General features: G+C 36.8%; 1 protein-coding gene across 6 annotated transcripts in view; it reads right to left on the bottom strand.

The window, feature by feature from the left end:
- RNGTT (RNA guanylyltransferase and 5'-phosphatase) overlaps positions 1-25,379 on the bottom strand; it is a 425,454-nt gene that overhangs the window by 203,969 nt on the left and 196,106 nt on the right. For 5 of the 6 annotated variants that reach the window (XM_030555911.1, XM_030555913.1, XM_030555912.1 and 2 more), the window contains exon 11: positions 22,825-22,989. The exons of the other annotated variant lie outside the window; for it this stretch is intronic. In XM_030555911.1, coding sequence (XP_030411771.1) covers positions 22,825-22,989 — 165 coding nt within the window. The remainder of the gene's footprint in view (positions 1-22,824; positions 22,990-25,379) is intronic. 6 annotated transcript variants of the gene reach the window in all.

Genomic DNA, 25,379 nt, shown 5'->3' on the forward strand with positions numbered 1-25,379 from the left:
ATTGCCAGTAAACCACAGCAGCTCAAAGTAGCCAGTGTCCCAGCCAGCTAAACTGGGTTTAGAGGTGATCAGATCAACAGCACAATACAAAGCAACCAAGTTGCATTTAATTTGCAGCTGTCTTAATGGTTAAGAGGAGTGTGTTACATGAAATGAGGAACTGAACTCTTCCGGCTCCTCCATTCCAGTTCATCTGCTTTTTAAGGACACACTCATGTGCCTTCCCCTCACAGTACACAGTGGAGCCAAGTCAGTGCCAAGGGGAGGCTTTCATGAACTGATGCCCACTCTAGCATGTAACCAAAGAACGTTTAGAAGGCAGTGACACCTGAGCCAAGTAATCTATCAATAAGATACACATTTAGCCTCCCTCAGACCACTTACTCATTACAATCAATAGAACTGTTGCAAGCAAATTATAATAAAAGAAAATTTAGTTGAGTTATAGCTTATATAAAATCATATAAACTTAAGATTAAGGAGTTATCTGAGTTATTGACCTGACCAGGTCTGCAACCTATATAATTAGAACAATTAAATACAAGTCATTAATCAAAAGCTTTATTACCACCTAATTTCTTCAAATATAGCCCAGGCTATATTTTAAGCTATAAGTTTGAAGAGTCAGTGTTATTCCATTATTTTAAATAATTTGAAACAAAGAAATAATGACAGCTGATACATTTCTTAAATGATCTAGGGTCTGATTTTAACTAATAGATTTACTTATAAATTTTCTCAAAAAATTCATTCTGTGCTCAAAAAGAAAGTACTGTAAGTTTGGAGAGGATACAGTGTATTTTTCATAAGAGGTTTAATCCCTGCTTTAAATGAAAAAAAATGAAATTAAAAATGAAATATGGTTCTGCAATCAATGCCTCTATAATATTATTTATATTGACAAACACTTTTACCACTAGAAATATTACTTTTTAGTTATCTTAGGTCTGTTAAACAGAGAATTTCTTTCACCATGGGTAGCAGATTACTAAAACTCCTCCTTTATCTAAATGTTTTAAAACTTTTTCAAAAGACCTTTTTGCTAAAACCTTGAAAAATTCTGATGTAGGAAGACATTCTAACAGGATAGATTAAAACAACAAACACCTTTTACTATTATTATATGTCAGTATGCTTGGTGCTATACAGAAACAGAGGAAGATACAGTGCTAGCCTCAAATAGGACATTAGTACTATGTAAAAAGAATATATTTACACCTGCATCTAGTAGTGTACACTGAAACATTAAAAATTCATAACTTGTTTTATTTTAAGTAAAGTTAAATTTAGTTACAAGATAGGAAAATTAATCTTCATTAGATCCTAACTGTTCAACAAAGATCAGTCCTGCAGTCTTTAATGCTCCCTCACTAATATTCTTTTTTAAGTGTCTTCTTTGTGAATCAACTTTTAGCCAGCTTTTAAGAACATTTATTTTCTATAATGTTTATAGTCTTTAACAAAAGCCTAATAGGTTTGGTATACGCTCTAATAAAAGACTGCCAGCATCTACAGCTTTAGATCTGTAAATGATGCCTTTCAATACAATTTCATATTTTCTCAAGCATATCATAGTTTGCAATGGGACATGCACAGATTACTAGCACTTAGTACTACTTATATTAAAAGGAAGCTAGTAATCCTCTCTGTTTCTGCAATTCCTTTCTCTCCCTCGCAGTCCACCCATGCCTCTCATCACCCTCCAATAAAGAGACAGACCTTGATCACGTCCCTGCAAAACATCTGCAGTGTGAGCGTTTTGTTTATTGTATTCCAGGACCTATATCACTGACTTGGTCTCCTGTGCCTTCCTCCATCACACTCTCTTTCTACCAACGACAATGGAGTCAATACTCATTTCATCACCTTTTCATCTCCACGCCTTCCTGCAAACTTCCCCTTATTTTACAAACCTCAATATAAAATTGATTTACTCCCAAGTACTTGCACCTAAAAATCCATGTTGATGTTTTATACCCAAAGCAGGAGATGCAGACCCTTTAACATTTATTGTGTTTTAACAGCATGCAATAATACTGTTGAATGCATTTGAATTAATTAAAATATTTTTGGTATTAAGATGAACATTTTTCATCATATTCTTTATTAGCCAGTAAGATATAAAGTGGTTTTTCACCTCTGATGTCTGCACAAAGAAAGATCTTTAAATAAAGGAATTCTGTGTTATACTCCAATTACAGGTCTGTACAGTGGATTTCTTACTTGTGTGGGCATATCTCCTGGAATCTGATTTGGATAAACCAAGTTTGAATGCTTATATGAATCTTTTTGTCTAGAAATCTGACTGGAGAGTTCATGAGAATAGGCTTCTTGTGAGATTTCTGTTTTTTCCTTGTTATGGCTAGGGCAAAAATATTTTGAGAATAACCTACCATGTGCTATTTAGGAAGCCCTAATTTTAGGTTACATCAAGAACTCCAGTGGTGAATTAATTGTATTTTATTTTAAATTAATCAAACTCTTTAGCACTTCAAAAAAGTGTGGTTCGTGTCTGCTTTGACTTTAGGTCAGTTACTTTATCATCAAAGCCAACTTGCACATGACTAATTTGTCTTTCCCCGCCTCACTCAGACAATAACTTTCTACAAACTTAGGTCCATAAAAAGTTATTAGAAGCCCTGGAGCTGTTGTCACCCACTCCCTCATTGTTTTGAGCTCCAGCTTTCCAACTTTATTTCCTGAAAGAGCAGATAGGAAGAAGACACAGCCTGGAGCTGGGTGGGGGACAAACATCTTCTGAGGCTATGTACTAGGAAGACGCTTGAGAATGTCATTAATTGCATATCGAGTCCCGCTCCCACAGCATTAGCCATCTTCAACAGATCAGGCAATAAGAATTGATATCCAAAAAGCTAACTGAGGATTCAGCTCACTTGGCAACTCTGTAAAACACAGAAGAAACCTTATACAATAGGGACAAACACTGAATATGTTAAAAAAGAAATATGGGGCTAGGAAAAGGGATGTTGAGACAAAGCAACTCTTACCTTTGATTCATTTATAAGTTTGATATTTATTGGGAATGTCTCTTTAAAATTGAAAGAATGGGGTCAAATTTTCAAAAATGCTTAAGTGACTTAGAGCCCTATGTCCCATTTTCAAATGTGGCTTGAGACTCACTGAATGTCACTGGGACTAAGAAACTTTTCATAATGGGACATAGGTGTTTCTGAAAATTTTACCTAGGCTTCCAAGTAAAAATTGAGAGGAAATATGCATGCCCCTGAAAAAAACTAAACATGTGAAGGACTGCCTGATATTTTAAGCAATTAAGTAAAATCACCTTTATCAATTACATAAAGATTTTGGCAAAACGTGTATCAAAGCAATGAATACTAGATTTAAATAATGTCACAGGTAGGACATACTTAAAGGAGTAACAAAAAAAGAGAAGGCTCGTGCACCACAATGATGTAGGGCAGTGGTCCCCAAAGCGGTGCCCGCAGGCGCCATGGTGCCCATGGGGGCATCTTAATGTGCCCGCATCCTGGACTCCGGGAGAACACCCGCCGAAATGCCACCGAATTTCAGCGGCATTTCGGCAGGGATACCTCTCGATGACGCCGCTTGCCATCGACAAGTGATGTCATCGAGAGGCATCGCTCCTGAATTTCGGCAGGGATGCCCCTCGATGACGTCACTTGTCAATGGCAAGCGGCATCATCCAGAGACGTCCCCGCTGAAATGCTGCCAAAATTTGGCGGCATTTCGGTGGGTGCTCCACCGCTGCAGTGGTCCTTTGTTTGGCGCCCGCCAGACAAAAAGGTTGGGGACCACTGTTGTAGGGGAAGCCATGGGGTGTTACACAGAGTGAGGTGGAACTGAATAATGGATCTCTTATCTTGTTGGTCTATGCTGGCTCCAGCCCCAGAGCAAGTTACAGCTGCCCAGCATCTGCTCTAATTTATGCCACCTAAGGCAGGGTTTCTCAAACAGGGGTCGCCTCTTCTGTAGGAAAAGCCCCTGGTGGGCCAGCCGGTGTGTTTACATTTTATTAGGAACTGAGATTTTCAGGCATGAAATGCCAATGAAATAAAATATTATTTTATGAAGTAATAATGAGATTAGATTCACAAAAACAAACATCTTGTACTAAATTTAATATTTTTTCCATGAATATAATGAGCAGAAATGTCATTTGAGTCACACTGCACTTTCTGGGCTTTTATGGTCATCAGTGATGCTCTGAAATGTGGGCCAGGAAAAGAGAAGAAAACTGTTATAGTAACTGTAGCAATTAAATTAAATGAAAAATTTAACTTCCTAATAATAAATTCTCTGAAGAAGTTTTAAACAGCTTGTGGAAAAACAAATAGTCCAAGATAAGTGTTTTATTTTCAGTGAAACACTCTGTAACAATTTACTGTGATTTAACTGCCTAGGATACTCAAACCGTCAACAGATTTATATTTTATTATGTCCTCTAAAAGAAGCCTCTGGCTGAAAAATGAATAGAAAAGCCATACTGGAAGAAAGCTGAGTTCTTGTAAATTCTACAATAGATTTTCATGCAAAGTCCCAATATATAATCCTTCATGTAACCACCCACTCTGGATAACGCAGATTCTGGATGTAACAGACAAAAGTTGGAAAAACTGATTTGTCTAGATATACCATTGTGCACTCTAATTTGTAACATAGTGCTAAGCAAGAAGAATGAAGACAAGCTTCATAAACTCATCCAGTTATAAAATACTATTTAATAATATTACTTACTACTCCTTTTCTGAAGTGGGATCTGTTGCAGATGAAATAACATGACAAATTATGGCGAAATCATAGACAACTGACTAGGGGAGAGTAAAATCTTGAATTGTCTTGATGAAATGAAAAAAAAATTTCAACTATATTCCACACAAAAAGCTACTCAGATTACATCCTGATCTACCAGTAAATTAACAATCATACTAAAAGGCTACAAATAACCCCTTTGCCAAGTTAATCATACAGAATATTTTGGCATAAGACATTAAAAACATCCAATTACTGCAATAGATTTGTTTCCTATAAGAATGAAAGTAGATAATGGCAGCAGTGTGATACTGATGCTCACTAATATGATCAGGAGACTAATTAATATCCATGAATCATTTGTAGCATTCAAAATTTGATTAATGTCAGGTCAAGTTTAACATGCAATAGGTTTTATTAGTAATTCTCTGCTATCCCACAGCTTGTCAGTTTTTTTAAGTAAGTGCCATCTGTTACACATGGGAATAGCCAACAGCCAAAACAAAAGCACTGTTGATACAACTGGTCACTCAAATATGTTTTGAAAGTTCCACAGGACAATTACACCGATAATGCTAAACATACTAGAGTAGTATCTAGAAAATCACATTCCACATGATGATTTTGTATGAACTACATAAGTAGCATCCAATGATTACTATAAAAAAAGAGTAAAAGGAAATATCTTTATTTTTCCAGTTTGTTTACTTTGTAACATTTGACAGCACTTCATGTAAAGTCAGTTTTGCTGATCAGCTGCACTTCTCTCACATGCTAGCATGAGGACATCACTTCCATGTACTGTGCTGAGGGGAGTTACATACACACTTCTACAGGCCCTTGAAAGCCTGTTCTATGAATAATAATAAAAGCAAAGCTGAAATGACAGTAAAGTGGCAACAGATAAGTATGTGGCCAGAGAGAAAGAAGAGAGGAGAAGATGTGGAATTCAAAACATTTGGTGGTATACCATCAGTCTGGGATATATGCCTTGTATTCTGGCAGTCTGATTTGAGATTAGCACTCTTAAAATGTGTTCTGTACCAGGTAGTGTGACAGTGAATACAAACCTATCAGTCTCAGTGAGGTTTTAATTCAACTCATAACACAGTTTCACCCAGCTCATAACATTATTTAAAAAGAAAAAAAGTACAGATATAATTCTTTTTTTAAATCAATCTCTCTCTCATATGCCGTTGTCAGAGCTCCATGTCCAGGACAGCCTCTGTATCAAGAGAGACTAGACTTTGTAAATCACCCTCCAGATGTCAGATGTGTTGTCCATCACATGAGTTATTGTCAGCAACGCTGCCCTACAGGTCACGGCATGAGGAGGAAACCATACTAAACTGGTGCAAAATTGCAACAATTCTAGACAAGCCAGAAAGTAACCTGTTGAACCTGGTCCAGGATTTACAATCAAGTGGACAAGAACGCAAATGTAGCAATGGACTCCTGAATTTACTTAATGTATTATACTCTCTTTCCCACTGACGCTTCCACTCTGTAAGACCACAGGTTTCAGCTCCCTGTTGGTACTGATCACCCGAGCATTGGTAAAAGGCCAGTAGCACTCTTGTCCAAGAGTGTGAGAGTTACCCTAGCAAAGGGGCGCAGAGAAATCACACTTGGTCTGCAGGAGTGGGAATCCTCCCCTGAATATGAGCAAACCTGTGAGATGGCAATGGCTTGCTGTTCTCTGTCTGAGAATGGGGCATCAGTCAACTGGTGATGTAATAGGTTGGTTTTATTTGTCACAGTTTTCCAGGCAAACCTAACAGTAATGTTATCCATAGAAGGTCTGGTGGAGCTATGTGCACTAGCACATACAGACTGCAGATTGGTGTACAATAAGTGGACACCTGAATTATATAAGTGACTAGATTCGGTTCCATGTTGACAAGCAGAGTGCGCTGGCTGCATTCCCAGAGTGTAGAGCAGCATTTAGCTGGAGTAAAACCAGGGCCAATACAAAGGTATGAAGAACTGAAGGGTCTGCTTCCCTGGAGGTTCCCAATAGTTTTCATATCAAGGTGGTACTAGAAGAGATCTTTCTTTTCAGATGAGACTGGTGAAGTTTTTCTCCCAAGTATGTGACAACTGTTTGAAATGGCCACAGCCATCCTTGGACACAAATTGAGATGAATTGATTGGCAAAGTGATTGTTTAGATGGAAAGTAGTTGCCACTGTGTTGGTTTCATTTAGAATTGGTCTCCATTGCTGGAAATAAGTGGTCAAAGTATCCATGTCTTGGCTGAGATTCCCTTTAATCCTCTGGAAGTCGTTTCCAGTGTCAGCAATACAGATGTCATCAGCATACACATATGTTTTAAATATTAAAAGCTTAAAAAACCCTCTTTCCATCCAAAAGGAAATAACTGAATGTGATGGAATCCTTCAGGCAATGAGGGCAAGAGGCAGGGAAGAGGCAAGGGAGGCCAACTTTTAAGTATCAAGTTGTGGGAAAGTTTCAATTTTTGAAAAGAAATATTTTCATTTCAGATTTTGGCACTCTTTTTACTGATTTAGTAATACTTAGAAAATACTATTTCAACCAGTCTCATTTTGTTTTGTTTTTTCTACTATTTGTATAGGGCCATTTTAGAAAAACAATATCACACTCAGATGAGTGTCATGCTGAGCTATCACTAGTTGGCAGGTTCTGAGGGAACAAATCAAGAAGTCACATGTCTAGTATATCCAAAACAATATCCCAGAATAACACACAGAGTGAGTGTTAATACTTAATTGACAGCACATCTGCATTACTGAATTCAAGATAGCAATTAGGCATTTCTCACTGTCAATCTCTTCCCAAATACACAATTGAGAAATTGACATCAATTACCTAGGATGTTTTCAAATGCTTCCCTTAAATAAGAGAAAACAGGCATCTTCAAGAAAGTTGAGCTTGTGTTGAAAGAAGTTGTCAAAAGGAGGAAAATAGGGGTTCCATAAAGATATGAAGGAGCCATCCAAAGAGAGAAAATCTTCAGATTTTTAAAATACACTCTAATTGATCAGATAATTATGGTGTGTATTTTATTAAGTTCTATGCAGAAAATAGACTCAACACAAGAGAATCTGTATATAACAATTCAAATAGGCATAAAATTGATATTTTACCATACAGAATCTTAATAATTCACTCCACAGTAATATTGTTAGAGTCAAATCAAGATAATATATTCCACTGGGCATAAATTCAGCGAATACTTTAATATAAACATTTAGATTTAAACATTATGCACTGTGTGCTCAAAAAACTCCCAGATTCATTAGCTATCCAATAGTGCGTAAAGGCTCAATGTTTGTGACTTAACTGAATTAAAACTGGCTGCTCTAGTCCATAACAGTGAAATACTGAAGCACTGTTGTTATTGTTCAACTTGCAAAAAAAATTATCACAATTTTACAATACTTTCTGTACAGCACATTAGCGAGAAGATGGGTGAGGTAATAAGCTTTCCTGGAACTTCTGTTAGTGAGAGAGAGAAGCTTTCGAACTTACAGAGACCTGAAGAAGAGCTCTGTATAAGCTCGAAACCTTGTCTCTCACCAACAGAAGCTGGTCCAATAAAAGACATTACCTCACCACCTTGTCTCTCTAATATACTAGGATCACCACAGCTACAATACTGCATTGTACAGTAAATGGCAAAAGAGAAAAGCTGCAGTTCTGATGCACTATAACGCTATATCACTATTATAATGAGGTGTTTTAACTTAACCACCTCCACCACTGTTTTCTTTTTACATTTGTCCAAATAAACCAACTAAATCTGTGTCTCTTGAAAGTCACTCCTGTAGGGGAGAGCTGATGCCTTCCCCGTGGAGTTCTATTGCCAAGAGGCTGTTTGGAAAGTGGCAGACTGTAAAGTGGTACAACAGAAAGTATTAAACAGTTGCCCCTGAATTAATGAGTAAAGTGACCCAGTTAGCCACCACAGCTGAGTCCTCTAATTCTACTTCAAAAGAGCTTTACTATATCAAGACAATCACCCATACTGGGATGCCAACTGGCTTTTCAGCGTAAACAAAAATTGTGCATTGTTAAGATACCGCAAAAAATTCTTAAATAAGATAAATTTGAGGAGAAATTAATGGCACAAGCCTACACTTGACTGCCTACATATAAACATATTAATTGTCTCCATAGTGCAAGTAATCCTGCTGAAACAGATAGCTAAAGAGTACGTTTAGAAAAGTTTCAACAGACTACAAGGTCTACTAATACTAAATACAGACTGCTACAGTGTTTAAGTAAATAGTGTATATGAAAAGGTATCATATTTCATCTAAATTAATCTATTTTCCTACTAGTTACATTGCTTATTTCACTATCAAGGAAGTCAGATATTTAATTATATATTCCATATCTGATTATTCTACATTATTTTTATTTCATCACTATCAATATCTGTAACATGGGGTCACTGATTCTGAATATAATCCTTAATAAAGACATGTAAATCTGCTTCTTTCAACTGATGCTATAGGGCAATTTCCCAGAAATGGATGATTAAAAACACTTTGTATGCAATTAATAGGTACAATGAGCTATTCTTCAATGTAGCCAAAGAGCAATGAAAATATTTTCCCTTTTTCTTAATCATCATACCTTTATACTGAAGTATGATACTTGATTCAGTTTAACATAAAAAAACTATAATGCTGAAAAATAAACATCCGATTCCTGTTTCATTAACACTGGGAAACATGTATGCCAAATTCTTGTTTATAATCTGGCCATTTGTGTTGCCTCAGCAATGCAAACGGGATGAAATTTGACTGTACTGTAGCTGACTAGAGAATTTTCCTGGCCAAAGGGAACTCTGTTGGTGTAAAGCTGGAAGAACTAGCTCCTGAGCCAGTGCTCCCATTTAAGAGGCATACTGGGAGTGAGGAGAGAGTGTAGTGAAGCTCAGCTATGCAATAGTGATCCCAAGACAATGTAAATTAGAGCAGCCACTGGGAACCATAACTTGCTCTGAGGCTGGAGCCAGCAAAGACCAACCCACAAGATCAAGTCTCCATCACTGATGCTCTCTGAATACCTCCACCTGCCCCTGCTTCCACATCCACCCCCGAGCTGCTGTGCACATTTTGGACAGGCATAATCTGGCCCACAAACTGCTTTATGACCCAGATTTTTTGTAACTACATACACAAAAATAGGTAATCAGACATCTCACTGGCAAGTAAGTGACTGCCTGATGAACTGCATCTATGTAATTAAGGAATCTGGCCAGGCCTGCGGGTTTTATTTAATAGCAGGCTTTTTTTGTTTGTCTTTCTTTCACTTTTGACACACTTTCTCCAGGCAACTCTGGCTTAGTCACAACTAAATAAAAGACTAAATAGTTTGGAAAAAATTTTATCCTTTAGTTTTCAGGGTTTTTTTGTTTTTGTTTTGTTTTTTAATTGGAGAGAAGAAGTGTAGTCCCAATAATAATCCCAATAATATTCTCCCCCCACACACACACAATATTTCAGGGGTACAGGGGGAGGAAAGCTGTAGGGTACCACTATAAGGACATTTAAATCTTTGGAAAATATTCTATTAGCAACAATTCTTACCCACTATAATACAAATTTCAGTATGATTTCTCCATGACCTGTCAGCTGGTCTGCAGCTTTGAAATTAAACTAAAACATCACATCACTCAACACAACAGAAAGCACCAAGAGCACGTGAACAAAGGACACAGTCAGATCTTATTCTTCTCCGCTCCTGTTTTTCTGCTTGCTTGGCAAGACTTGGGAGCACTACTTCTCTTCAATTAAAAGAAAAAAAAAAAAGACAACAAAAAACTGAAAACTACAGGATGAAAATATGGTCAAACTATTTAGTCTTCTATTTAGTTGTGACTAAGCGAGAATTGGCTGGAGAAAGTATATCAAAAGTAAAAGTTCTAGGCCCTGGAAGCTTTAAGAAATGCAAGCCAAGACTTCCTTTTCCAAAGTGAGGATCTGCAGATTGTAAGTTCACTGAGAATTTACAATGAGTTCCCTCCCAGCCCAAATTCATGAACACAGGAAAGTTTTCTGTGTGACAGGATGTATGAATTCTTATTATTATGATGTTACTGTCCTAGTTATTGTTTATGGAGAACACACAGAGACTATTCTACAGCATCTGCATGAAAAGTGCTCTCATTTACTAGCATTTATCAAATGGCAAAGCCTTTTAAAAATAAATTTGAAACAATATATACCAGTTTACCAGACATGATCATAGCTGCAGCTGTAACAGTTTGGTGTTCTCGTACTTTCACCTAGTGTAAAAGAGGTGTCACTTCAGACCCTCAAACGATCCTACCTGTTTTGTTGGTAATGTTCTGCATGTTAATACTGATACGCCAGATCAGCTGTCATCATAAATCTCCTTGAAATCAGTGCTCCAATTTCGTATTCTGCCTCTCACAGGAAGAAGTATTCCAAACAGACAGGCTACTGAAAGAGTACCCAGTAGCAGAAGAGTACTTCTTGGAAGGCACCATGTTTACTATTCAGTTGTAAAGTGCCCTAATAAAGTAAGGATTTTTTCTAATTCTCAGGGAGAAGGTATAGGACAAAGTGAAGGAGGAAGTAAACAGAAAGGAGACAGACAACAAGCAGGACAGTAGATGAGAGACAGTTAAAAAAAGACGACAAAAGAGAGGAGGAAACAGGATAGAAGATGGCAAACAGGACAGACAACTTGAAAGAGAACAGATTGGGTAGGCTGGGGGGAGAAGTAATGTAGGACAGAGACAGAAGAGCTGCTGCCAATTCTGGTGTCAGCAAAAGGAAGGACTGATGTGTGAAGTGATTCAGCCATTCCTTAATGTATGGAAAATAAAAACAAAATAAAAAATGAAACAAAAAGGAAGGATGTCTCTTTGGGGTAAAAAAAATGCATCCAGATAGCATTAGTTTTGTCTTTGCCTAAATATGGAACTCAAAACCTCTGGCAAATCTACACAGCTTCTTCTCTTGACATCTCTTTTTCACATTTCTCCCCATTTAATTTTGAATCTGTTGTAATGGTACTGTCTCTCCGTTATCCCTTTCCAGAGTTTTGCTGATGGACCATTTGGTTTCCTAAGTAGCCTTCGACCCTCCACTCACTCAGACTCTTCTTATTTACTTCAATATATGGCCCAGAGCTAATTCATTTTAAAAAGTGATCACACTGCTGTTGTGTACAACAAAATAATACAGCAAACATGGTATTTCTTAAGTATGACAAAAGCAGCTTCTGTATGAGAAAAAACAGCTAAGAATCCAAATACTAAATAAACTAGGAAATAATACAAAAGATTTGAAATAACAATATACTTTGGGAGGGAGGGCTGTATATTTCCCTCAATACTCAAAAAAAGTACCAAACTATTTCATCTTGTAGCAGAGTAGATTCACGCTCATTCTGACCCCTCCAGGACTAGCTGTCATTTTAAAATCAGATAATATTCTTAGAATTGACAAGTCACTGGTATACCGTATGATGGTATTTGGAAAAGGCTGTGAAGTTGACTTCTGGTTATCATTTAACCTTCCAAGACCCATTGTTTCATTGGAAGTGATCTGCAACAATTCTCAGTGGGATCATGGGCTGCAAGAAGATAATCCATCTCCCACTTTTGCTAGACAGCATATTCACTAGACTACAACCTTTGGTGACATCATCATGGCTGTGACTGGCCACAGGACATTTCCCAAAGCAGTTAGTGGTTGGCTTATGTTATGAAGAAGGGATGTAAGCCCTCATGCTTATGTTTTATATTACTTGCATATTTACACACTCTACCTAACATCATAATGTTCTTATTATCGATATAAAAGGATAATCCTGTTTTAAAATTCTGCTAAAAGATAAGTCTGAGTAATCTCTTTAACCTAAGGAACTCACTGTTAATTATAAATTGCGTAAAAAACTTGTCCATTTTATCAGTCTTAAATGTGTTGCCTTTCAATGTCATTGAACGTTTTCAAAATAAGATACTAAATAAAAAAAAAAATTTAAAATGAGGGACTTAAAAATTCAGAACTGTTATTGAATTTGATGCCATCCCTCAGGTTTTCCACTTCGAGCTATGTTAGTAGTGGGAAAAATTAACTGAGTATTTGACTGAATTAGAAACCAAATGTCAATTTACCATGTTCTCATCCTTTGTATGTGACTTGACAGTGAATGATCATAAGAATTAAATTTTGTTCTTGAAAAAACAAGCTATAGCCCATACTATTCCAGCAGTCAAGTCCTGGGCAATGACTAACTCAAGTGGACCAAAAGCAAAGGGTTCAAAGTGTACTTAAAACTATCAAAGCCTGCCAGCCTACCTCCTCATCATTCCACAAACAGTTCCCACCTCTCCTAAAGAGAATCAAAGGCCAACTTACTTAATCACATACTCCTCTTTAACACTGATATTTACAGCCAACGAGGAAAGAGACAAAATACCAAGTGACTAAAGTGACCTATCATTCAGTTGTAATAATGAACAGTAAAGAATTAAGTATACATTGTTCACAAACAACCCACAGATAAAATTTGTTTCTGTACAGTGTTTGAATAAGCCAAACAGTAACAAGGCCAAACTAAAACTGTTCACAAAGAATAGTTTGACTGTGTTCCTAGTGGACAGTGACAGAAAGGATTATATATAACAGCATATTGTTTGATCATAAAAGCTGATTACTGAAAACAAAACTTAAGTTCAGCAAGGTTAGTATACACCGAACTGTCCCTTTCTTTGTTTCCTATCCCTGGCAGCAGATCTAAGAGTCTCTTGTGAAATGGACTGCGGCTCTGCAAGAAAATTTCATTCTCCTCCAGAAATAATAATGTTCATGGCAATACTACAATATGCAGTCCATGTTTCTGACGTCTCAAGCAAATAATTAAGTGACTCCTTGAGACAAAACTTTAGGTACTACATTTATACTAATAGTTATAATTTAAAGAAAGCATGTTCATGTCACAGCCAATTAATTTTCAGATTAAAGGAGAATAAACCACACACACTAACTGCAATGCTAAATCCCTAAACCCAAAATGAACTCTAAAACCTATTTTATAATTCAATTAATTAGATAACAATAAAAATATATTTTCTGTTTTAGGTAACAAATGATTGCCTTTAAAATGTTAGAAATGCAGTACATTCCCAAACCTATGAAAATATTCACCATTCCTCTTTACTTTCATTAAACAACTCAGCATATGTAAACTAGGACAGGAATATAACTGAGATTCCTGTTTGTTCTGAATACTTGTTCCTGCAATTTACTTGAACTAATCAATACATAATGACCTATGAAGTTGATTATTTAAAAAAAAATAAATCAGGGAATGGGTTTGAATCTGAACAAAACTGTAAACGTTTGAATCTATAATTCAGAAAGGAACATAGAGTAAGGCTTTGGGAGAATGAAGGTGTATCTTCAGTATTAATGTTCAGTTATATGAAATACAGTGATAGCCATATCCTAGAAGCACATTTAAAACAATATTAAACAGATCATTTTACTCTAAAAGAAAAGTAAGACGTAAAGTGTAGCTCCAAACTATGAGGTGCTTTTCATCCTTATCTGTCCAGATACTGGAAAAGTAGTGATGTTACAAAATAATGCATCGCCTCTTGTGCTTTTGCAAACATGGGATAGGAGGGGTGACAGCACATTATAGCCTATGGAGTAAATTAGCAATTACCCAACACTACCCCTTTAAGTACTCTGAGGGGCAAAAAAGCTTATACTGGAGGAGCCAATGTATCAACTCATGATCTCACAAACAAGTGAAAGGCTAATAAAATTAACATGGACACTTTCTGATACTGGACTAGGTCAGGCATTCAAAAAAATCATCACTATAGTCTGGGTTCCAAACATTGGTCTGAAACCAGAATGACAGGGAACCAGGAAATTCTGAAGGAGATCCCTAGATAAACACCTCTTCCAAAAGAAAAGCACATCTTACTGTATTTACTTTAAAACAGGGGTTCTCAAACTGGAGATCAGGATGCTTCAGGGGATTGCGAGGTTATTACATGGGGAGTCACATGCTGCCAGCCTCCACTCCAAATCCTACTTTGCCTCCAGCATTTATCATAGTTTTAAATATATAAAAAAGTATTTTTAATTCATTGTGGGGGGGTCACACTCAAAGGCCTGCTGTGTGAAAGGGGTCATCAGTACCAAAGTTTGAGAACCACTGTCTTAAAACAATTATTTTAGCCTAAAATATACAGACTTGTCAGATGACTCACAGCTAAAGTAGAAGTGGCTGCTTCAAACTAATCTACACATCACCATGGAATAAATTTCTATTCTTTCATAGTTCATTAATCAGTCTAACTGAAAATTTAGAAAATATTAACAGTTTTGCACTAGTCTATAAGAAGTACTGCCTTCGTCATTCACCTACTTCTCTGCTTACTGCTTACTTTCTTATGCATCCATTTGTTCTGGATTAAGGTAACCGCTAAAGTGGAATTTAACAAATACTTTCATTGTAACTGTCCTAACTTGTTGAGTTCCTTAGTATTTTTTATTTAGATCTGTAATTTTAAATAGGTGAACAGTAAGATTTAAGAGGACAACTATGAAGTCTCAAATTTAGTGTTTTTGAAGAGCTCAGCTTCTGTTTGAATTTGCCCTACCCATTCTTCTAAGAAGTGAACGTCTCCCAATATGGTATGTGCTTGTAAAGAGAGAGAGAGGAACATACCTCAAGTGCATTCAGTCTAAGTCATGAGACTGCCCATTTGAGAACCTCAGCCCTTTGCAGATGGAACTTGCTATGCAGAACAATCAGTTACTGGGTTCTAAGATTTTTCTTCCTGCCCAGCTATGCTGGGGAATGCAAAGACACGGGGACATTAGTATAAACTTCCCAGATGGTTGTTTTAACCCACTGGGAAGCAATAGACCTGGAAACTTTGACTGTTTTCTTTATAGCCATGTACTACAAAAAAGATCAGACTTTCTAAAAAGAGTCAATTTTGTCCAAGCAACAACAACAACTTGGGCACTGTCTAAACAGTACACTATCTTAGGAGAGGAAGGTTAAGGACAAAATGAGGTGAGACAAATTTATTGATTAATGTGGAAGAACAAGGGGACCTTAAGAAGGAACTCAAGTGAACTCGCAAATACTACTTGTCAGAAAAAAGCTGGTGGAAAGGTTCCTTACAAGTCACTTACGATAACCTTTCTTGTTGGAATTAAGAGGCAGATAATACAGGGAATTTTTCCCTAGAGGGCCCCGAATATGCATCTTGGGACACAACCACTCAAAGGAAAAGGCATCTGGATTCCCTCCTGATGCCTAATGTCTCTCACGCACAGCTGTCACATCAAGAGGTCTGTTGATAGATAAATCATATCCACACTTCTCTCTACTGCTAGTTGACAAGAGAAGATTGAGAAGATGTTCAAGCATATCATTTTGCCTACTCCATTTCAAACACTGTAAAAACACTCAAACTGTATGTAGTGTAGGGTGACCAGACAGCAAGTGTGAAAAATCGGGATGGCAGTGGAGGCTAATAGGAGCCTATATAAGAAAAATACCCCAAAATCAGGACTGTCCCTATAAAATCGGGACATCTGGTCACCCTAATGTAGCAATACAAATAAGGTTTCATGTTTCAATGAATATGAAGATTTATTATTTGTTTGATTACCTTCAAAATATGCTGCAAACCTTTCACCTCTTGGGACTGATAGAGCAGAGCAGAGTGTTTCTAGATACTGGGAGGTTTCCAGTTTGCCATGCCATTTTAATATCTAACTGTATTGTATAATTTTATATCTGCACCTAGAAGTGTCAATAGAGGCATAAGTATTGGAATGAGAGGCAAAGACTGAGAAGCGAAGTAGTAATTACCACTCATAATAATAATTCTTTACATTCACTTAAAACTCAGTGTCTGCTTAACAGTATATACTGATTCCACTTTAAAACTTGCCAATATTGCCTTAGATAACTAAATATTTGTACCTCAGTATTTGCAATATTACCTATACTTACTATATGAGATACCTATAGTACTGCAAGAACTAATGCAAGGGTTCTTTACTTAAAGCAACTGACAACTTTTTAAGGATTGTCTATTGGCTTTCCGGTTTCCCCAGGAAGAGGATGAACAATGAACAACATCAGCTGAGAAACTGACACAGAATGGCCATTTTAAGTGACAGCGTATAGAAATATAGTACCTGTGTAAAATTAATAGCTACAAGCCCACATAATATGGATATTTTGAATCCAAGTGTAGGGAGAGAGATTTTCTTAAAGCAGTAAAATAGAATGACATTCTATATGCAGCCACAGACCAAAAGAAAAAAAAACTGAAGCAGTAATTTTCACTTTCAATTACATGGTAGTTATGTTTATAGAACTTGATATTTGGGTTCAGAATACTTTTAATCTGACAATATTTTTAAAACAGACCTTTATAAAGTGCTGGTAAAGCAGATAGGATGATAGTACTGTTATGGAACTATGTTAATCCCAAAGTGCTTTGCAATTTTGTATTTAGGTTGATCTGGTACTGTAACCAGAGTTATACTGAAGTATCTGTCTATATGTAAAACATCAGAAAAAAATTAAGGAAGGGTCAAGTAGCAGACAGAAAGGGGGGCACAATTACTTGGTCCCTTGGACAGACCAGAAGTACCACTCCCCTAGAGTCACACAAGGCAAGAACTTGACCAACTACCTCTTCAAGGACATGTCCAGACTCCAAGGAGGCAATAAGACGCCCCCAAGAGTAGAGCTTCCCTACAGCCCTGTGACACCAGCACAAATAATTTATTTTAATTACTGATTAGTTAATGGGATGGGGTTGTGTGCAGTGATAAAAGGATGACTGCTAAGAGAGGTAAAAAACTTTCCCTTTTTTTCCTTAAACAAAATCTTTAAAAAATATGATAATGTGCAATAGAACTTACATGGGCACAGCTCTCTCAGTCCTTACATTTTTAAAGCCAACTTGATATAATACATACATAAATAGACAGTGAGAAAAATTCATAACATTTTAAAAACATTCTGTAAATACAATAGGGAAAAATGCTCTTTAGATAGCTCTGCCTCATATAGTTGCTGACTGCCTTGCTTCATGAAAATTATACAAGACTATCCATTAAAAAACTTGCTATTTTACCAAATCCAGTGGCAAAGGCAAGAATAGAAAATATTCAGCAAGCAATATGTCAGAATCGGTTCTGAGTTTCTAAAACAAGTTAAGATTTAGGACTTCATGCCACTAATATATAATTTTTCCTCCTAATCTTTTCACAAAACATTCTGATGAGGAGAAAATTTAACACACAAAAAAAGTAGTAGAAACCTCAGGCACAAAAACAGAAATCAAAGTTTTATTAGTAACAGTAGCTTTATATCAACAATATACTTGACACTTTGTAATAATACATATTCTGTCTAGAAAAGTTTACAGTGCAACTATACAACCTATATACATTTGGAAGGGGACCAGATGGAACAAAAAGTAGTGTTATTTAAATTCAAAAACTTTAGATCCAAACAGTGCAAATATTCATATTCAAGGATTGTGAAAGATAGCTATACAAACAGTTAACAGGAGGAGTATAGACCACTAGAGGGATTTTATTTAAACGGTCAAGAAAATAAGCAATCAAACATGAGTGTAGCTTCCTGTCTTTTCGGGTGATAACTATAAAAAGGTGTTCCACATATCTGCTTCAGATCCCTACAGATCAGTTCTGATAGTCATCTATTGGCAACTATCTCTAAACTTTATCGACTTTGACAGAACTACAGTACTAAAACCACATTTTGCTAAATTCTGAGTTTTGACTCCTGTCGGCAACTAGGTCTTAAGGGATAAGCTGTCAACAGTTAACAACAATATATAAAGCAAGCAACTTACCCATTTTAACGTTGCATATAATTTTTTAAATTTTATAAAAAGCATTCAGCATCAGCATAGATTAATACTGCTGTTTAATTGATCTACCAATAGAGACCAAATTTAAACTCTCTTCAGTCCATTACAGTACCCGTAATAGATCACTAAATATTTACTAACAAATCATCAGCCTTTTCGTTATGTCCTAAAAATGGGTATAAATTGCTAAATTCCCCATAAGATCAAAGTCTTTATAAGGAAAACTATTACAACATACAAATTCCCCTACAGAATTAATAACTAACAGCATGTTAATATAAAACTACTTCCATGATTAACATTTAACTCTTACTCCTCCTTAATTTAAATATATGCTAAGACACCTCTGGCTTCTCTCATTTAAATTGTTTTATATATTAGTTTCTTCTCGAAAGACAAAACTCATATTTTCATTAGTCTTTACCGTCTGCCTTTGTTTATGCTTGCGCACTGTTAGCTAAAAGAAAATATTTGAAATAAAACCCTTTTAAATATTCATTTCATAGTACTATCTGACTCTATTAGTATGTGATAGCTTTGCAAGTGAAATTTGAGATTTTTTTTTAGGGCAGCTGGACCCTCCTCACCTCCAGCAAGTTTATGTCACATAATTTCTTTCTTCTTGACCCTCTTTTCTTTTGTGCTGATCCACATTTGTGCCACAGACAGAGACTGTGGTCTGTCATTAGGACCCTGCAGTCTGGGATTCTCAGAGCTGTTCCTGAACTGTCTTTGTCCCGCTAATACAGAGAATGGAGCATTTTACAGGGCATTTGAACTATTTTGGATCTGTTTTTGAGAGCGATTTCTGCGACAGAAGAAAATCTCTAGAGTTCCTGCATGTATAACCTCAATCATTGACTTACATTTATGTATCAGAGGGGTAGCCATGTTAGCCTGAATCCACAAAAACAACGAGGAGTCGGGTGGCACCTTAAAGATCAACAGATTTATTTGGACATAAGCTTTTGTGGATAAAAACCCACTTCTTCAGATCTATGCATGACTGAGCCAAGGTGAAAACCACATTGGAGAAATACCAGGGCCGGGTCCAAAGCTGACTGTAAAGAACTCTCCATGAGGGGAATTTTCAGTCTGAGTTCATGGTCCTTTTGGGCCTGGGTAGTCAAGCTGATGCAGTGGGGTGTACTTCTGTGCGATGTGGCCCTCACCAAGGCAGTGGATGTGCCACGAGTGACCATCATTCACAGAAAAGGCCTCCTGACAAGAAAGGCACCTCTTAAACCCAGGGGATCCCAGCATACTTCCAAGGGGGAGAGCTTCCAATTGCGGAGGGTGGGAAACAAGGAAGCATAAGGCAACAGGGAGGGAAGAGTAACTAAAAGTTGTTTTTTTTAGGGGGAGAAAATTAATGGAAATGGCTAATCAATCCTAATGTAGGTAAGTTAATGAGAGTATTTCTGAAGGTTAAGGAGGAATAAGGGCTCTGATCCAGATTCTGTCCCAGACCAAAGGTGGTTGAGAAGGAACTGAAGGCGGTTGGACTGCACAGTGCTATTTATAGATGCTGCCCACAGTGCAAGATGGCGAGGAGCACGTGTGGCCCAACAGGCAATGCTACCAATCTCCGATCGCAGGTGCAGGCGGTTCTGCTGCACCTACAGTGGAGACACTACTCAAATAAGTTATGTTACCCATTTTCATACATGTGGAGGAACTCAAGACATTCCTTTTGAGGAAAGGATTAGATATTAGTTTTTAAAAGGGTATCTTAAGTTATCCTGGCAGTGACTCTCCCTGATGAGACCAGATTCAGCTGGTGAGGGCAACATATTTCAGGTAAGAGTCACATGTTGTACAGTGTGTGATTAATCTCAGCCCTGCCGAGACCCCACCAGATCACCTGAATTTCAGGCCTGTTACCTTCACAAATCAATAGTTCAGTAGCAGAAAAGAGCTGTGGAAGACTCTCCCACTGTGGACCCTTACAGAATCCTAGGCATGTAGGGCTGGAAGAGACCTTGAGAGGTCATTTTGTCCAACCTCCTGCACTGAGAAAGGACTTGCTTGTTGATGGAACATTTTTTGGAGCTTCAGATTTGCATACCAGCCTGTTCCATCATGCTAGCTGGGGGCAGGGTGACTAAAACAAGGAGTGCTGCGAGGGCTCTTTAGCTAGGGAAAGTGAAAAGAAAGCCAGTTTGGCAACAAGTTGGTCCCAAAATTCTATGAGTCCCCAAACAACCCGAAAACAGGAAAACGTGATTTTTTTCTGAAGGTGAACATTTGTTTCATTGATTTTTTGGAATTCTGCTTCTCTGCAGAAAAACTGACTAGACTGTTTTAATCAATCAAACTAATCCAAATGGAAACAGTAAAAGTGCATAAGCTGAAAAGTCAGACTGAATGTTCTATTTTAATAATCTAGGGTGATATTAGTATAACAGGTAAATATGTTTGCTGAAAAATATGACTTCTCACCTAGAAATATTTTTTCCTATTCAAACTATGGTCAAAAACAACTGAACAACAGAAGTTTTGAATGTGTATATGATTGCATAGCACCTTGAGCTCTGGAAAAGCTTTTTTCATAATTTGAATAAATATATTAAAAAGAGTTCAGTTTCCTTATGAATTTTTAAATCAAGTTAAATCTTCTGAGATCTCAGTACATTTCCAGTAACTATAAATTATACACAATGTAATTCTTCCAGATAATCTTTTCTTTGCCTCAGATTTTTTTAAATCTCAAGCACAATTACTATATATTTCAGTCAAGAACTACTTTTTCCCTGTGAAAATTTTATTTTGAATTAAAAAATCTCTATACAATGTTATCTAATTAGTTACTTAAAATATTTTCCTGATTGGCAGTCCAAAATAACTTAATATATCTAAAGAAACAGTGGTCACCCTTATGCTGCACTAAATTCACAAGGCTCAATCAGAAATAAAGTCTCTCTCGATCAGTCATCTCAGACCTCAGTGGTTCAGGAGCCAAAGCAGCAATCAATATTACATGAAAAAGCCACAGCAGAGTGAATTTGTTTCATTTACTATAGTACTATATATTCATATTTAAACAGTATGACATGGGAAATATTTAGTGCATGTGTGTAATTATTCTCACAGGAAAATAACTTACCAAGTATTAGTATTTTATCAACTACAATTGGTTAATGACATAGTAAAAGCATCCTGATTGGTTAATAATTAAAACACAGAGTGTTTTAATATTAGGTGCTGCAAAGAACTGCAGGAGCCTTTTGGCTCAGGAGCCTCAGTAGCTGAGTACCACTGCTCTGGATGGAAACTTTCCCAGGACCTGTGCTCTCTATTAATTTATCATTCTGTTTGAAGACCATGTTCTAACAATTCTCTCTCTTTCATCAGCCACTCTGTTAGTCAAAAAGTTCTGCAATTTCTGCCCATTCCCTGCCTCAAACTCAAGGCAATAATAAAAACACATGGAAGCAGGTGATTCAATGCTCTACCATTACATTCAGCTGTGAGTATTTTGCAGAGGGCTACATATGACTAATTGCTATGGTAGGGATGAGTACAAATGAGCAGCTAGCTTTAGGAGAAATAAAGGTCGCATGCTGACCAACATGGAAGAATTTAAAATAGTTGTACAGAAGGAAATCACCTTTCTACACTGCACAATGAGAAATAGGAACTCTAACATTTGTAAATAAACAGCTAAATAAGGTAACAGAAAATCAAGGAACACATTAAAAAAAAGGTAACAGGTTCCTGTCTTCGAATCCGAAGCATTGATTCTTCAGGACCTGAAGGAGGACTCTATGTAGCTCGAAAGCTTTTCTCATTCACCAACAGAAGTTCATCCAAAAAATGATACTACCATTCCCATCTCGTCTCTCCTAATATCCTGGAACCAACACAACTACAACAGTACATCATTGTCAGACAAAACCGAAGTTTGTGTAAAAGTAAAGAATGGTTTTGTAAATGGAGAAAATAGTACTCCAGAAGGAATAGATAGATTAAAGCCACAAGCCATATTCAGAGTGACCCTAATTCCCAAAGCCTAGCCAAGGAGCGCTGAATACTCCGTTAGCAATTGACATTGCTATAGCTAGAATAACAGAGGGAAAACCCAGATTCAGAACTAAGCTACTGTCTTTAGCACCACAACATTAATAAACCTAATTTCAATAAATTTACCTTTCTTGCAGCGTGGATGTCAAAAAATGGTTTGTTTCGAACACTGAATGGTTCCTGTGCTTTGTCAATAAGACCATTCTTCATCTTTTCATGCCGTGGAAATATTATCTCTTTTTCTATACATGCTAGTCGAATGTTAAAATCACATTCTCCAACTGGTTGTCCCTGCCAAGTTAGACAAAAAATAATATAAAAACCTAAATGTTTATCAAATTATGATTAGACTGAAGTTTGCCTTACAAAATATTTACAAATATGCAGATTCCCTGAATATCATCAAAACATAACAAAATATACATATTCCGTTAAATTTTCCAGCTTGCAAATATTTCTCTAGGGTTGAAGAGGTCTGATGCCCTATCTATCCAATGATAACTTATTTAAAAAAAAAAATGTCCTGCTAAACTTGTGTGTTCAACTAAGAGAGCAAGTAATCTAAAATTGATGATTTCATAAGTATAGAATTGTGTAAGATATCCATAACAGTATTTTAATATAGTGCTGTTTTACCATTATTATTTAGTCCACTTTGTTCATAATTTTTAATGACAACTAGCTGAAAATATAACTTGCAAAGCTTGCAAATATAACTCAAACCCTTGTTTCATGTGTATTACAAACATCTTTTGTACCAAGAATTAGAGATTAGCATTTTTGTTATAGAAAATGAAGTTAAACACAGTTGTAGATAGTAGAATAGATTATTGCTCAGTCACAAGAGGTAATAAAGTTCTTGTTTAATTCTCAGGTGTTAAACTGTGACCTTTCAAGAGCATAGCTGTGGGATTTAATTTTAGGTACTGACACTCAAAAAAGCTACCACTCCATTGTTCATTCAAGCCAATCTGTGTGGAGCACACATGAAAACACATCTACATCATGACTGACCTTGTCCACTCAGAGGAAATTTAATGGTTAACTAAACACTGACAGATTTATTTTCTATTTACAATGTGGGAAAGTATAGTGCATCACCACCTTGATCTTTGCAACAAGTTAGGGAAGAAAAGACCTGGTTCTCAATGAGTCTTTTCTGTTCTATTTACAATGTGGGAAAGTATAGTGCATCACCACCTTGATCTTCGCAACAAGTTAGGGAAGAAAAGACCTGATTCTCAATTAGTCTTTTCTGGTTACATATTTTGAAGTTGAAAAGTTGAAGTTCACTACCCCATTATTCTGCTACTTTTCCTAAAACCACTTCCCTGCTCACTCATCTCTTATAAGAACATCAAAAAACTAGGTCTAATATTTTAAATCTTTTATCCTGAACAAAATAGGAAATTGTGTTCACACCATTATTTTACAGTTAATCATTTAAAAGAGTTTTACTGTAGGGGCATAAATTGATTTGAAGTCATTAGTAGCTAGCAATTTCAATTCTTTTAACTGATTCCATATGAAATCTTCTAATCACCTTATTCTCTCTGCCTTAAAGAATCCTTTCCCTTCTCACACCTACTCTGAAGTAATTATCTCCCACACTTCTGACACTCAAATTTTTATTTCAAAGCTAGTTACAGTATATTACCACTGGTTTCCTTGTGTAAGGGTCAAAGTTAGACTGATGTAAGAGTCTGTGGTTCAGAAATCATAGGAAATAGCTTGGAAATAATTCATCAACCACCCAAGTAAAAAAATTGGGATGGGTTTCACTCTTTCAAAGCATCCACTTTTAGAAAGGAACAGAAATTTAGCATAATCCTGAATTTAAATCAAGGACATATTGAATTCAAGTAGTGTTAGGAGGGCTTTTCTTTGTTATTAGCAGTTTACCATGATTAGCAAGTGTTGCAAAAGAATGAAATATAAAGCACTGGAAAGAAATAAAAGACAGACTTGTCCTAGACTGATCTGAAGTCTCCAAATGATAATACCCAATTTAAAAAGAAGACTCCAGCTTTTAGCAAAAAATAGTAAAAATAACATAGGCTGTAATAAATAAATTGGAGGAAAAACTAAAAATTGGAGATTGTTTAAATCCCCTCCTGCTGTGAGAGATATTTTTAAACTGCTTTCAAAAAACATATATGTTTTAGAATCCACTCTGGACATTTAACACTTGACATGTCCTATTAGACATGAATCAGATTTTTTTTTTATACCTATAAATATCTGAGTACCTGAACTGACTTCAGGATTTTGCAAGTTCTGATAATTTGTGAAGGGAGGTTGCTATTGGTTCAGTGCTGCTTCATGATATGGCACTTTAGCTATGTTTTAATGTGTTAATTAAAAAGGTTTTAAATTCTGGTGCAGACACTACACACGTTTTGTTCCATGAAACAAATGTTTGTTGTGATAGTGTATTTAGTCTTAAACACAATTAGCAAGAAACATTTGTGTCTAGCCATTTCGCTGCCCCAAGCACAGCAGCACGCTGCAGGGGGCGCTCTGCCGGTTGCCAGTCCCGCGGCTCCGGTGGACCTCCCGCAGACGTGCCTGCGGAGGGTCCATCGGAGCCACCTGCCGCCCTCCCGGCAACTGGCAGAACACCCCCCGCAGCATGCCACCCCAAGCACGCGCTTGGCGTGCTGGGGCCTGGAGCCGCCCCT

The sequence above is a fragment of the Gopherus evgoodei genome, chromosome 3 (assembly GCF_007399415.2).
Source record: "Gopherus evgoodei ecotype Sinaloan lineage chromosome 3, rGopEvg1_v1.p, whole genome shotgun sequence".
In the NCBI taxonomy this organism is placed as follows: Eukaryota; Metazoa; Chordata; order Testudines; family Testudinidae; genus Gopherus; species Gopherus evgoodei.